The 16,174-nt window shown below is 37.0% G+C and overlaps 1 protein-coding gene across 5 annotated transcripts in view; it reads right to left on the reverse strand.

Moving 5' to 3' along the window:
• LOC137286570 (carnitine O-palmitoyltransferase 1, liver isoform-like) overlaps positions 1 to 15,437 on the reverse strand; it is a 33,933-nt gene extending 18,496 nt beyond the window's left edge. The window contains exons 1-3 of one of the 5 annotated variants that reach the window (XM_067818506.1): positions 15,291 to 15,437; positions 1,733 to 1,904; positions 567 to 703 (exon numbers count right to left, since the gene is read on the reverse strand). In XM_067818506.1, the coding sequence (XP_067674607.1) occupies positions 567 to 703; positions 1,733 to 1,873 (278 nt within the window). In that variant the 5' untranslated portion in view covers positions 1,874 to 1,904; positions 15,291 to 15,437. Of the gene's footprint in view, positions 1 to 566; positions 704 to 1,732; positions 1,905 to 4,931; positions 5,404 to 8,703; positions 8,809 to 13,005; positions 13,057 to 15,290 lie in introns of those variants that run through there. The other 4 variants (XM_067818507.1, XM_067818508.1, XM_067818509.1 and 1 more) reach the window with 4 other exon arrangements.
• Between the last annotated feature and the right edge of the window lie 737 nt (positions 15,438 to 16,174).

A 16,174-nucleotide genomic window follows, 5' to 3' on the forward strand; every position in this document is an offset into this window, starting at 1 on the left:
GCTAGTCAACCTACATAACGCAAGCGCTGCGCATCGACAGCCAAGGAAAAGAAAGACATCTCTCTTTACAAAGAAGAGAATCCCAAAGTAAGTTTGGACGACATAAGCAAACATTTTGGAACATTTGTCATTGGCAAATCAAGAAGACCACGTTTCAGAAATGATTTCAATCCGAAGATGAATGCTAGATACAGGTTCAACACTAAAGCCTGAATGACGTCTGAACTGTTCAGCGATTGGCTGCTCTACTTTGATAGGCAGATGAGGTCACATGGTAGGCGCGTCATATTACTTTTGGACAATGCTGCTAGTCATAACTGTGCAAATGTGAGATTAACAAATGTCACAGTATGATGGTTTGTTATGTTGTGATGATGTTTTTAATGTCTATACATGTGCAATAAAGGCTTGATGATTATATACATTTTGGGTCTAACTTGAAATAGATGAAAAGCTATAATCCAGATATCCAGATATTCCAATTATCCAGATGAAAAACGATGTCCGGATATCCGAGGTCTCACTGTATATTATTAACTAATCAAAGTTGCAATGCCAAGACTTACAGTGGGATATGGGCCTGGATGTAGGAGATACAGCCATAGGAAGGGTCATATCCTCCAAGGACAAGAGCCAGTATCAATGTAATTGTGAAGATCAGTGAGACCGGGGACGCCGGGTAAACTCCATTATGGAAGTTGTTCTGAAGTTAAAACAGTCATTACAGTTACAAACACAAACACAAAGCTTGACTTCTTTTGTTTCATATCATTAATAATGTTCATCTCAATCTAAAAACTCTTGAATTAAATGCAGTAATTCCTTGTACTTGTGGCTGCACAAATAACTTTTGAAGTTAACATCATGCTGTTTTACAGCGTTTATTTCACAAGGCCAGATCAATTGTATTTGTTGTTTATGGATTTTGGTCCACCGAAATTACTTTACATATTTTTCTTTTCTTGAAAAAATACAACTGGCAGATCCATAAAACAAGAAATATAACTGGTCTGACCTAAATATTCTGTCAAACAAGAAGTAGAGACATTATATAACCTCCAACACAAATTACATCAAGACCCTGTTGACAAGGATGTAACGTCATGTAAGCAGGTGATCTGTGAACCATGAACCAAATAAAGGCTATTGTGAGCTGATAACTAAACTATAGAAAGTGACAACCTCTAGTATATGTCTGCAGGCTAGGTGAATAACAATCCTATGTCACTATGGTCCTAGTGTCTGCTGCTCAAGGCCGTCTATTAACTCCTAAACACTGACAATGACTCCAACCAACAAATACTTAAGGGACTTAATAAGTTTACACTGATTATTGCATACTCCAAGCAGGAAACCAAGCAACAGGGCATTTTATCTCTTCTTGTTATCTTCTGTTCATATTACCCAATGTTAAATTCTTATGCAGGCCTGAGTAATTGCCTTTGTTGTATTGTCACAATGCTCTGTGCTCGCATTAACACAGAAACCTGCGAAACAACATCCAAACAATATTTTGCTTGCATCTTTTGCACAGATAGATTCTGATCTGATTACTTTTAAGAAGTACATTAAAACAGCAAAATACATAAAAACCAATAAATTTTGAAATGATTGAGGATTGGGAATGTAAATGGCCATTTCACATAGATTGGACTACACATTTATAATTTTATTTCTGCATGCATTTGTAAATACCTACCACAAACACTGAATGCTTATAGAGTGAACTTACTTTCATACGTCCTATTCTCTTCTTCCAGGACAGTAAACCACTGTCCCATACTGCCTTGATAGCCTCATGGTTGAGGTTGACATTGACTCCATCTGGGGTGACAGTGAAGGAGAAGGCTACAGCGGCATGAGCTTCTGCCATTATCACAGCGCAGAAACCAAGGTCTTGTTGCCTGAAAAACAAGGAGCATCACATCATTAGTAACAGTATCAGTATAATAAGGCAAGGTAGCCTGTCTATCCACGAACCATTCAAATCTATATGCTACACTAACAGGACCACAAGTTAATATTCCAAAGCAATATAATTTGCGATTTGTAACAAGCCCAAGGGACTTCATACTTACTGAAAGAAAGGATTTTGATTGAACTTTGAAGAATGGAAATTTGGCTGATGAGCTGAGGCACATAATCATGATAACAGAGAAGGAATTTGACACATATGCCTGCTGGAGTAGCGATAACATGTCATATACATTATGTATGATTACCATAATGTTAATGATACTTTTAACATTAGATAAGGAGACTTTGCAAGCAGGATACTGCATACTTTATCCCAGGCATATACTTCCATGAAAAACAAACAAGCTCCTGCTAGTGGCAAGCATTTACAACAAGCCTACTAATGAGGCAATGTCCCCTGCCACTAAATAAGAAAGAAATATTTATAGCATATTCACTATTTATAACTTCTTGCTCACACACAAGATGCATGAAATGACTCGTGTCTGGAAAATCAATCACCCAAAGTAGGATGTCAACAAAATTAAGGGTATGGGTTGCAATGTTTTTTGCGTTAATGTAAGTTAAAAAAGTGGACTGTCTTGTGGTCACATTGAAAATAAGATCAAGGTCAGTCAAATCGATTGGTGTCTGCCTAATTCCCCAGTGTAAGTTGTCACAAAATTTTAAGACATTGGGTACAACATTTTACCAGATACCGCGTTTGAAATGGTCAAAGAATCCAGGTAAGTTGAAAATAATGTCAAGGTCACCTACTTCGCCTGGTGTCTGCATAATTCCCAAATGTGGGCTGTTACCAAATTTGAAGACATTGGGTAGAACAGTTCATGAAATATTGCGTTAACTAGAGTCATGGTGACCTTGAAAATAAGGTCAAGGCCACCAAAATCAAACTGGCATCTGCAAAATCTCCCAATGTAGGCTGTCACCAAATTTGAAGACCTTAGGTACAACTGTTCATGAGATATCCTGTCATCCAAATATGAAGACATTAGGTACAACAGTACATCAGACATCATGTCGATAAGTGCATGTAAAGTGGTCAGTCAAGGTGACTTTGAAAATAAGGTACAACAGTTCATGAGATATCGCGTTAACAAGAAATAGGATGAGCCAACAAATGGATGGACCGAGGCTGCTGAATACACAGTCCCCTCCTCTGTGTTGCGTCTTGGGACAACAAACATTATTTTCATGGATGAAACAGTTGTTGCTATACAGATGTGACATATTCAGTGATAAAATCATCAACACTTTGAAAACAAATGTAACCAAAAGACTTCAGAGGACAGCTTTCATTTTGTGACCTTGATCGCTGATCCTGTGATATTACTTGTTGCCTTATCATCAGTGGGAATGTTCTCATCAACTCAGCTTCATCAGTGAAGAAGTGTTAGAGGAGATATCCATGAGCACAATAAAATAGTGATATTGACAGCAATGGAGACCTTGTCAAGATGTATAATACTGAGCCAGCTGTATTGGCAATTCAAGTAACCTATTTTGCACATCATGGAATTTATTAATGTGAGGCAATGTCTTCACCACTTCATGAACATTAACGTATACAACATATCCATAAATATTGACAGCAGAGGGTGAAGTCACCTGGATAAGCACTACTAAGTTCGTTGTCATTCATTTCCCAATGAAGGTCACTTTGCTAAGGGATTACAGAACTACATATGGCAATGATTACACGATGCCATTTAGAAAGTGGTCAAATGCAACATATGTCATATTTGGGATTTCACTTTCTTAGTAAAGTACAAATTCTAGTACTTTTTTCGGTTGAGTCCCATCCGGGATTCGAACCCGCACCCTCAGAGTCAGGCACCTAATCGCCAGCACACAAAGTCAGCCGCCTAGTCTGCTCTGGTGGAAGTCGCGGTGGCTGAGCGGGCTAGGCGGCTGACTTTGTGTGCTGGCGATTAGGTGCCTGACTCTGAGGGTGCGGGTTCGAATCCCGGATGGGACTCAACCGAAAAAAGTACTAGAATTTGTACTTTACTAAGAAAGTGAAATCCCAAATATGACATATGTTACATATGGCAAATCCATAAATTTCCAAACTTAGTGTCCGACTGGGACAATACCATAATAGTTTTAATACGACCTTCAGATAACTCATAGAGCATAAATCAAACACCACCTGAATCCAAGAGCAATCATATGTTAGCTTTTAGAGACATTCAGTTGTATTTGTTGACATTCTGAGCAAATGTGACTCAAACAAACCCCAAAAGTTTCATACCAATTCCACTCCTATAACACCAAGGGATGACACCCTTCACATCTTTCCTAAATGATGCTGTAAGCATGTTAACTGTTCCATTCCAAGGAATGCTTGGTTGCCATAGAAACTATATTTAACATTTCTTTTTATCCTTCTGTTTTCACCTATTTTACCTTATTGTTCCAGTGTATGAAGAGAATTAGATGAAATGGGATTGCAGGGTAATATGTCATATCATGTGTTTAGATCTACATGTGTGTAATGTACTTTTTGCAATTTGAAAAACCCAAAAGATGTCATCATTAAGAGGAACACATCTGCCCTATATCAGCAACATCAGTCCATCAATTTCACAAATACAGATGTCACCTACACTGTCAACAGACTAAGTTTCAGTTACTTGAGAAATAATAACTTTTAAGAAGAGTTAAAGGTAGGTTAGATATCATGAAATACATACAACATCAGAATGCCCATACAGAAACTACTACCAGATACTGATATCACTGTCATAGTCATAAAACTGGAGTGGTAACTGTAGCAAATATTTACATGACAGTGCCTGCTTATCAATATGATTAATGCTTATACACAACTTACATGTTGTATAAGAAACTGTATGTGAGTAAAAATCAGGAAGCAAATATGTACACCCAGCAATAAGGTACAGAGGAGGAAGTGGTCATCCGATCACTATGACCTGCAGTCACAAACTTACATCATAAAAGGCTCCACTATTCAAATCATCACATAGCACATGGGTGTCCAAGTGATTTTCCAACTGACATTCAAACAATCATGATAAGAAGTTCTTTGAAGGCAGCAGCATCACACACACAGTCTATCACTGCTGTACACAACCAAAAATGGCTCATCTCAGTCAATTTGATTGTAGTTCTATGATTTTGAGCAGCACTGTTTCCTCGGCAACTGAATGACTTCATTATGTCACAAGAGCACTTCCCACATATTAGAGTTCAAAGTGTAGAAATAATTTTTACTAGCGAAAAGGAATTAAAGTAACAATTTACTGGTATTTAACTGGAAACTGGTACCAGAATATAGCAGCATAAATCTTTTTTAACAAGGATGTGCATTAGTTTGAAGAAGTTACCAGACAATCCTAGACACCTCACTGAATTCACGTAACAACTTTATCTTTCAGACACTCAAGAGTGCCGTACACAAGTGGCATGAATACCAGGTTATCAGGCATCACATAGATGTCGGTGGCTTCCTTGACCTACATCAGAAGGCAAAAACTGTCCAGTGATAGATTTAGCCTCATGTTACCGAAAACACCACTGAAACTAGCACACACATACCTGATATAATTAGACAGACATATGGAGAGATAGTAAACAGGTCCTCATGCTTGTTATCTACATCATCAAGCTGTCTAGATCAGAGTAATATCTGGCACTTACTGATAACATTCACCTGTAGTAGTACACCTGAGTGTCCAATACACATTTGCTATGAGCCAACACACTCAAGTACAATGACCTGACAGGTGACACTGAAGTGACACAACTGTGTGGTTACATTCTGGTGAAAAAAGATGCAAATGATGTTGCCTTATTTTCCTATTCAAACTAATCAAATATATCTAATAACACATAGCTCTGGTAATACTTCCTTAAATAGCAAGTGAGTATACTTTCATGCTGCTTTTAGCAATATTCCGGTAATATCACAACAGGGGACACCAAAAATTGGCTTCACACATTGTACCCATGCGGGCAATTGAACCTGAGAAGAAGTTTCAACCTTTAGGCTACCTTTTTGAAGATGACTGATAACCATGATAACAGACACTGACAATAGCTTAAGAACAAGCATCATAGAATACAATTTAGCAAAACATTTTCATAATTAATTGACAAGGAAGCTGAAATTAGTTTTTTTCTTTAGCCTAGTACTTTAGTTCTTTTTCTGAAAAAAAGGATAAAATAATACTGGTTCCCTTATAAAGTTGACAGATTATCTATGCTACCATGGTGAATAAATTGCTGTGATGTCATCACCAATGGATATCTCGTCGTAAACCATCAGCAACGATCTGTTCATTTGGTGTCACAATGCAGTAGAACAAGTCAAGCAATGAGACAAACATTGTAATCACATTGCTTCAGAAAAGCCCTAAGAGGAGATTCATTTTTTGCTTTAGTGAAGTCCACATAGTGTCCTGCTACACTGAGAAACACAACTGTAACTACTGCATAGAAAAATGATAATCTAGGCACAGCAGTAGGCAGTAAAGAAAGGTCAGTAGGACCCTAAAAAGTTTCATAGGAAATGTATGAAAAGACACAAATCAGTACATTGGGCTGAGGAAGTATAGTAAAACCTTATTATTACACAGTGGTGACCCTGACACATAGTGACCACCTGGACAGTGATAAAATTCCTCTTATCAGTACAACAATGCTGCACTATGGACTCACGTGTCTAGGACTAGGAGGTAAATGTGAACAGCTAAACCTGGTCAGCAAGGTCATGAGGGCCTGCGATAGTGATGTAAGGAGTTTTTGACTGTCATTGACATATGATAGGACTTGTACCACTGGGGTCATTCATCAATGGACTGGTAACAGGTGTCAATTAGTGATCAGCTGATTACAGGCATGATCACTAGTTGATGGACTATGCATCAACAAATGTGCTGACAACTGTAGTGGTCAGTGATGAACAAAGTCCATCAGATAAATCTTCTTTTTTTTATCACCATGGATATACATAACATAACTTAAACATTTGCACTGGTAACTAGATTTTTTTGAGGAGAAGTAAATATCAACTGATGAAGTTGACCAAAACCTCATGAGTCTCCTAGCCTCTTCTTGCCTTTTTCCATCATTACAATATTACTGAACTTAGCCCTCCGACAAGTGGCACAGACTGTAATTCTGAAAAAGTTCCAAAGACTTCAATTTTGTACATAACTGGAACTTAATATACCTGATAAAAACCAAAGCACTGAAAACATCTTTATCCTATTTAATCATGACTGACACAACAAACTAGAAAAATATAATTTCAAATGGTCCTAATTATGAGTTCTTGAATAAAAAGAAATATTAGAGGAATAATCCGTATCCACATAACGCCTGTCTACAAGGGAATGGAAATATAATATATATGTTTTTCTGTTCCAAAATCTTCCATTTTCAATAGTAAAAATCAACACTAAATGATGTTCATCACCTACAAAGACCAATAAATTTATGTACAATATCCCCAGGTACTACAGGATTGTGAGAGTGTTTGTGAGAGTGTAGGCTGTTGTCAAATTCATATCCTGGTACATGATAAACAATATACAACAGTGACAATTTCACCATTTAAAATGTGAACCATCTCATGCTTTCAGATCACATTAACCTCACCAATAGGCTACACACAATTTTCAAAATCCACAAACAATTTTTAAAAACTTTCTGTTTTATTGCTTTAATAAACCGAGATCAATTTTAATATGTGTACATTTTGTGCCAGTATCATTTATTCTGAGATCCTGATCATAACCAGTGAGTTAAGTGAAGTGAGTTAAAACTTTACATTGCATCTGCAATATTACAGTCATATAGCATTATAACCTGTTGATTTATGACTCCGAATACACAGCATAAAGAAGTGGCAACAGGAAACAGGGATATGTAAAACTGTAAATCAAATGGATTTAGATGAGATATCTACAGATGAATGATACACATTCATGCCTTTAACATGTTTACGAATCTCACAAAGCTGTGGACTAAAACATACAAATAGTACTTTTTTCAAATCTGAAACATAGTGAAAATCCTCTTCATTTTGGAACACAAGCAGTTACACTCACTTATTACATTCCAGGATAAGTGAAGTCATTGTTTTGTTTCGGTTCAGTAATCATGATACTGGGTCTTATGTTATTAGGCACATATTCAGCCCAAAGTCTGCAAGTAAGGAGAGGAAGAAAAAATCCACTTACTGAATAAACAATTTTCAAATTTCTAAGATTTATGAAGATGGAACATCATAAATTCAAACCTTGACATTACAACAGTTTCCCCCAAATTGCCAGCCAAAGACACATACTCTAAAATCCTAGATCAAACTGTTGATAAATCCCTGAATACAAAACCACAGTTAAGAAAATAATCAAAGTCAAGCAAGGGTCAACTGATCTGGGGACTGACAGCCTGATACATTTGTCTGAATCAACCTGCCATACATCAAATAATTACAGATTCACACTGGGATGTAAAATGAGTATCAGTAATACATCCCAAACATTGAGTCAGAGCAACCTTTGGCAATTGTGGCAATCACCAAGCACAATCATCTGCTAGTGCTAAACTAATGCATGTACACTGTCACCACTATTTAAGCAAATTCTTGAAAATGACTCAGGATTACTCAATAATTTCTGTAACCATTAACTGATAGTTTCAATTCTGAATCCCATTTCAATAAAAGAAGACAAATGAAAGTAACCCTGTGCCTACCTGAGCTTATGTTACTGACTGGTAGGTGTGCTGGTCTGAATGCAATTAAATGAGGAGAGTGAGGTAACAATCAGGTATATAGGCCTTCATGGGGCAAAGTCCACTATGCAGGCAAGATCAGTGCCTTTGCTGGCTCACTGACTGGGACGGAAGTAGGTCATATCTCACTATTTATATCTCAGAGGTAAACAGTGAGCAGTGGGGCGAAAAAGTCTGGACTCCTAGCAACAACACACATGACTCCTCTACAAGGTGTCACGCTTCAACTAATATCACAAATTAATTCTGGATACAACATACAGCTAGTATCATATTCGTTCAGCAGACATGTCCCCATAAATACAGCCAATATGTCTCTTCTCCTTCAACATGCTAAAGACATCTCAGAACTCAGATAGTAGAGAACTTACACACAATACATTCAACAAACAAATTTCTGTGTATTTTTAGTGTCACTAGTCAGTCTAACCTAAGTTGCTGGAACTGAATCCTGTCCGAGTAAAGTGAAATTGCTGAAATTCCACACCAGACATTCAAAAAGTAGCTGCCCTCTGTGATAATACAGAAATGGTAATATTGCACTGAACAATAAACAGGGTACATTGATCATGTTGATGAGGAGTTGTTGTGACATTCATGTTAATTATTGTTTTTATGTGTATCATTTAGTCAACCTGGCTGTGGCCATTACGACGAACACCATGGCTGAACTGTTGACCATACACTTAATATACAGTTCATTTTGTATAACATATTAATGATATTTTGTTAACAGCTGGTTGGTGGGTGAACACAAAATTTAACAATGACAACAAAATTGAGTAACATATTGACTTTTAGAAAACTACTGGATTTTTTCATGGGGTGGGGTGGGGCTAATGCTACACTCAGTTAAATATTCAAACCATAACAATGATAATATAGATTCTCATATTGTGTTAAACTCCACAACAAAGTGTGCTCAAAGCACTAACAGACTATTATTACCCTGGATAATCAAAGCAGACTCACATAAGTCACATGACTTATCCCACTGAATAACCATTTTCTGCCAAGTGAACAAAGGTAATTTTTAAAACTCACTTGACTATGGTGAGACCACATATATCAATAATTACAAGTGCTATATTGTTGAGCAGGACTCAAAAGTCTTAGAAACTCTCAGGAGTCAAGCTGCCAAACACAATCATCCATCCAATAGCTCACTGCACTTAACTTCAACTGATTTGAGACTTGAGCTCTATGTTCTACGCATACATCAGCAGTCTAAGTCAACTCATCATCAGTACTTTTCGTTACACTCCACTAATGAGTCTAACAAAACCATATGGGAGGTCGCGTCACGTAACCTTTGAGATTGACCAATCACGACACCGCTTACCAAATCATGAAAGTGCACATTTGCACACACCTTTTGAACTTTTTATCTCAAAAAGGTCTGTACCCAAACAATTCCAAATGCTATTTAGTGTACGCTCACTTCCGGGTGATGCACACGGCGTGTGTACAACCATGACAACGGTGAAGAAAAAAGTCGCTGAAAATAGTGTTTTTGGCAATATTCAAGGATGTCATCTTGTGGAAATATTAGCTAATGGTAACCATGTCAACAGAAACCCCAAAGCATATATACTGCAGGTCAAATAACTGTGTTATATGCAGATTTTTGTTTGTGGTGAGATCTATGTAAGTGACCTGAATATTTTGAAAGTCCCTCCAATCCCTTAATAGTAGCTGTTGTCTGATTGGTTAAATCTATTTCACTGTCTCGACTTTGATTGGACGGTCACTGGTCGTTCAAAGGTTACCCGGCGCAACCTTTTACTAGGTTTTGTTAGACTCAGTGGTGGAGTGTAACGAAATACACTGAGACTAAGTTTACTTAGACTGCACACATCAGCTTTACGGTAGCAGTCTGTAAAGAATTGAGCCTGGACCAGACAATCCAAGGATGAATACAATTTAGACACAATATTTACAATCTGAACTCAAGATATGTCAAAATAAGATGTAAACATAGTACTCCAACAACAAATTCAAACTTAACTGCTAGTGGCAATGAGTGAAACAGCCAAGAAACAAGCATAAAAATAGTTCTTACCACCATGTTACAGTAATGACAAAGTACATATTAGATGTATCAGTATTTCACACTATAAATCATGACATATACTAATCTTTTTCAAGTAGGAATAATACCATACATACAATAAGCTTACTTTCTTCTACAGTCTTAGTGGATTCAAAGTTTAGCCTGTATGGTTGGACTTACTGTTGATATAGATCTTGGAGATTACTAACTACATATCTATCGATTCCATTTGCAAAAAGAACTAACTTTAACAAAGAAATAGCCCATAAATAAAGTGAGTTTAGTTTTACGCCACTTTTGGTAAAATTCCAGCAATATCATTGCAGGGGGACACCAGAAATTGGCTTGACACACTGTACACACATGAATAAAGACTTAGCTTGTCCTCTGTAAGGCCTGTATCATTGGCAAATATAAAGAAAAGAAAAATATTATTATTAAATGTCTGACTTGGCCAGCACAGTCACTGGACTTCAATATCATGATTGAAAGTATTTGGCTAAAGACAAAAAGAGGTCCAGAACAGTGGACAAAAATACAAAAAGAGTTGTCACACACTATCAGGGAGATACACATCAACATGACCACAGATGATATTCAAACACTGTATGTTTATGCCATATGACTGTTTATGCAACATGACATTGCTAACTCAGCAGTGACAAATACTTCTGGCACAAGTCTGTATCATTTAAAATGAATAACTTGGTTTCAGCACACACCACATGAACTGAGTACTTTCGTCAATATAAAGAAAATAATATCCTTTGACAATATCTACAGCTGCTTATGAACTGGGATGGCAACAGGAAAATCAGTTTTCAGCCAATAACTTGATGTTGTGTCATAAAATGGGGGTAATAACTTGATGTTGTGTCATAAAATGGGGGTTAAGACGATTCATAAAACTGATCAGTTTGAAAAAAAATCGGCATAAATCTGTTGAAAATTGCCATCCCTGTACAATCAAATGTGATGTCCACACCTCCCAGGATAATATGACACTACACAATGTACTAGGATGCAAGCTATATTGTTAATTTGTACCTCATCTAATGCTGATAAGCACAATCAGTAACATAACATCATAGATGGATCCAGAAAAAGGATGATCCGGGACACTTGGGTCCATGTGTTAATATATGGAGAGGCATATGTTTAAAACTGAAAAACACAAAACTTGAGCTTCAGAGAAGCTTCATGCAAGCAACAAATACTTTAATAAAGGGATTTTTTAACACACTATTTGCCAGCTAAAAGTGATAAACATTCTGCACTGAAAAATCTTTTGTCAACACAGGGATGGATCACAGAGACGTTTCACATTAAAAAATAAGTATGAATCAGCATATATAATATTGTTGGGGATAACACGCATCAAGGTGCAGGGTGTCACCAACAGGAATCACAGTGACATAGTAACTGTTTTGCGGAAGTCATTTCCCAAATCTGTCATGAAAATATTTTGTCAATAAAATAAATCCATTACAATTCTAAATTAAGCATGTGCTGTGAAAGCGCATTTTGTAATACTGTCTTCTGATGAAACATGTATAAGTACAAGAAATATGATGTATTGCATGTTATTCTATTAAGTGGAGTTATTTGGATTCAAGAGATACATATTTGACAAGTATGAAAAGATTTTTTGAGCACCATATTTTACAGTGCTGTTGAATCGATAGGATTCTTCATGTTGACAGCTTTAGGGTTGAATGAATGAGCACAATTGTTGTTTTGACGCAGTACGAAGCTAACAGAATATGGCACGGATGTTTATGGAATTTCAAGTATGATACAAACAACATGTTATACATGTCTCACTTCTTCACTCTTCCAGTACCAATATATTTCCGGACAGAAATTGGATTCTTATTTGGCCCAACTGTACCGCTGAATCGACTATGTAGGCCAAGTCATCGGTATGAGAGTAGAAACGCATGAAATGTGATTTTGGTTATCCACAAAAGTGACAAAACATGCATACTAAATCGTAGTAACAGTTGATGTAAGATGTGTGGAAGGACATTTTGGTCAAAACTGATTCATCTGTAAATATGATGTCTGACGTGATGTCTATGCAATAAACATAAGCCAGCAACCAAGCAGCTGAACATGCCTTCCACAACACAAGAAACAGGCAGAGAGAAATATAACATGCTCTCATCCCTACGACAGATCAAGATGATCTTCTACTGTATGATGCTTACCAAATACTTGATGAGCGTTTTGTTTTCAAACGTGTGCAGTCCAAAATCAAAGCAGTATAAGCTATTTAGTCTGATATGAGTCATGAAAATATTTTGTCAATAAAATAAATCCATTACAATTCTAAATTAAGCATGTGCTGTGAAAGCACATTTTGTAATACTGTCTTCTGATGAAACATGTATAAGTACAAGAAATATGATGTATTGCATGTTATTGTATTAAGTGGAGTTATTTGGATTCAAGAGATACATATTTGACCATGAAAAGATTTTTTGAACACCATATTTTACAAAATTGTTGCCAATGCACAAAATCCATGTCATGTAAAACTCTGATATGGGGCTACACATGGGGCTTGTGGGAATGAAATTTACAGGATATTTTAGAATTCTGTGTGCCACTGACAGATGGCGCACTCAAAATCTATTACTGTAATCTGCAATAAAGCATTTTCAAATATGGGTAAAAAGTTGCATTAGTAGCAGCAGAAACATTTGTAAATACAATAAGCTTAACAGAAACAAAAAAACATGCTTCATTACATGACAAAACTTTTCACACATGGCACATTTGACTTATGTTTAATTTCAAACAAGGTGACAATGTTACAATGACTTAGATTCAGCTACTGGGCATGTCATAGATCCAACACACTTTTCTGGAGTATGTAAGTAACAAATAAATAATGAATAAATATTAATATATAAATATTACAAGATATATTTATTTGTGATCAACTTAAGACATCCAAACAAAGGAATTGTGCGAGACATCATGAAACAAAACCAGGCACATTCCATGTCGCCCTACACCTGTAGACTTTGACCCTTGTGATCCAAAATGTGACTGGTTTGAACTGGGCATCATGTGATCAGTATGTCTCAGTTATCAATCTTAGGTTAAGCAATAACACATTCATTGTATTCCAACATGGGTATTTCGGTTGAGAAAACAGGCCTCCAGCCACATTATAATGTTGTATGAGGTGGCTTACAGGGTTGAAAATACAAAATTGAGTTCTGGGTTGGTTCAAATATGTGCAGAATAGTACTAATTTCCTAATTTAACAACTGTTTTAATATTATAATGGAATTTCCATCTATATCAGGACTCATAAAGCTTTGGAACAGACTTCCATCCCTGATGTGGGCAACTGCTAGTGAAATGTATCTGGGTTACATATTACGACTGAAGTATCCACTTTCAAGTCAGTTCATCAGAACATTGTTTGGAGCCCTTTTGTCACGCACAACCATTCCATGTCCGAGAAAATTAACCATTCGGAACAGCCTATTCTTGTCCCATGAACTGTTTTGGCTACCTGAGATAACAGAATTCATTATAAAGTATATCTATAAGCATAACTGATGTGTACATATTGACTCAGAGCACAATGACAATACCTGAACAGTAAATATGACACACCAGCTGACCTTAAAATGACCCTGGACATGACTGACCATGAAGGGTTGCTATGCAAATATGATTGAGAGAAGGCATATTTAGGCAAAAACGTACAGATTCTATTCACATCTTTCATTTAGGCCTACAATATCACATGACAAATGTGATTTTCAATTCTGTTTGGAATCCATGTATTGTTTTCAAAATTAAGTGCTAATTTCAGGAGGAGGTTGCCACACTGTCAACACAGTCTATACTGTCTTGAAAAAATAGGCTATATATAATCCCAGAGCCCCAAAATAAACTGTATCTCATCAGCTGCCAGGTTTATCGGTACAGTGCTGTTGAATCGATAGGATTCTTCATGTTGATAGCTTTAGGGTTGAATGAATGTGCACAATTGTTGTTTTGACGCAGTACGAAGCTAACAGAATATGGCACGGATGTTTATGGAATTTCAAGTATGATACAAACAACATGTTATACATGTCTCACTTCTTCACTCTTCCAGTACCAATATATTTCCGGACAGAAATTGGATTCTTATTTGGCCCAACTGTACCGCTGAATCGACTATGTAGGCCAAGTCATCGGTATGATAGTAGAAACGCATGAAATGTGATTTTGGTTATCCACAAAAGTGACAAAACACGCATACTAAATCGTAGTAACAGTTGACGTAAGATGTGTGGAAGGACATTTGGTCAAAATTGATTCATCTGTAAATATGATGTCTGACGTGATGTCTATGCAATAAATATAAGCCAGCAACCAAGCAGCTGAACATGCCTTCCACAACACAAGAAACAGGCAGAGAGAAATATAACATGGTCTCATCTCTACGACGGATCAAGATGATCTACTACTGTATGATGCTTACCAAATACTTGATGAGCGTTTTGTTTTCAAACGTGTGCAGTCCAAAATCAAAGCAATAAGCTATTTATTCCGACAACAACACGACGTGAACCAAAACGTACCAGCGTCCGACGAATCTCGTTCTGGCCTTTTGCCACACTAGGAAGTCATGTGATCAAGATAGTCACGTGACTGGAGGTGTGTCCTCTGTAGCACGGAACCTAAATATAGGCTGGAACCTCTGTTGAATTCTATAAGGAAATGTTTCATAGAAACTTTGATATTGGTTAACCTTATGCTAAAAAGATCACCATTGTAATTTGTTCAAGTGAATACGCTGCCTAAGGCTAAGCACATGCTATTTTGGGCAGACATGCTCTGACAAGATTAATGTTATATTTATTGGAAAATGTATTTCTCAGTTGGTGATCTGTTTTCCCGTTTTTTAATGGATGCAACATTACAACTTTGTGTTAGCGGGGACGTACATTATGGGCGGATCCAGCCTTTTGAAAAATGAGGGGTCGCACTTCATTTCTAACTTCAGTGTGTGTGTGTGTGTGTGTGTGGGGGGGGGGGGGGGGTGTTGATTGAGAATCAGAACACAAACCCCCCACCCCTGGACCTGTCACTGTACATATTAGTTGCATCTTACGAGTATGTGTGTGAGTGAGTGAGTGAGACAAAAGGCAGGCTAATTCAGTTGACTTGACAGACGGAATCTCATACTATTTATTCCGACAACTTTTACTTATATCAAGAGTAATACATCAATTCTTTTTCTGCCATTCATCATACTCACACTCATCACAGACAAGATAAAATACAGCTTGGAATAATTCATGTGGTTCTTAACATGTGGGCCATCCTCTGGGCTGTATTTCCTTAAAATGCTGCAGTGTGTGG

This window comes from Haliotis asinina, chromosome 6 (genome assembly GCF_037392515.1).
Source record: "Haliotis asinina isolate JCU_RB_2024 chromosome 6, JCU_Hal_asi_v2, whole genome shotgun sequence".
Taxonomy (NCBI): domain Eukaryota; kingdom Metazoa; phylum Mollusca; class Gastropoda; order Lepetellida; family Haliotidae; genus Haliotis; species Haliotis asinina.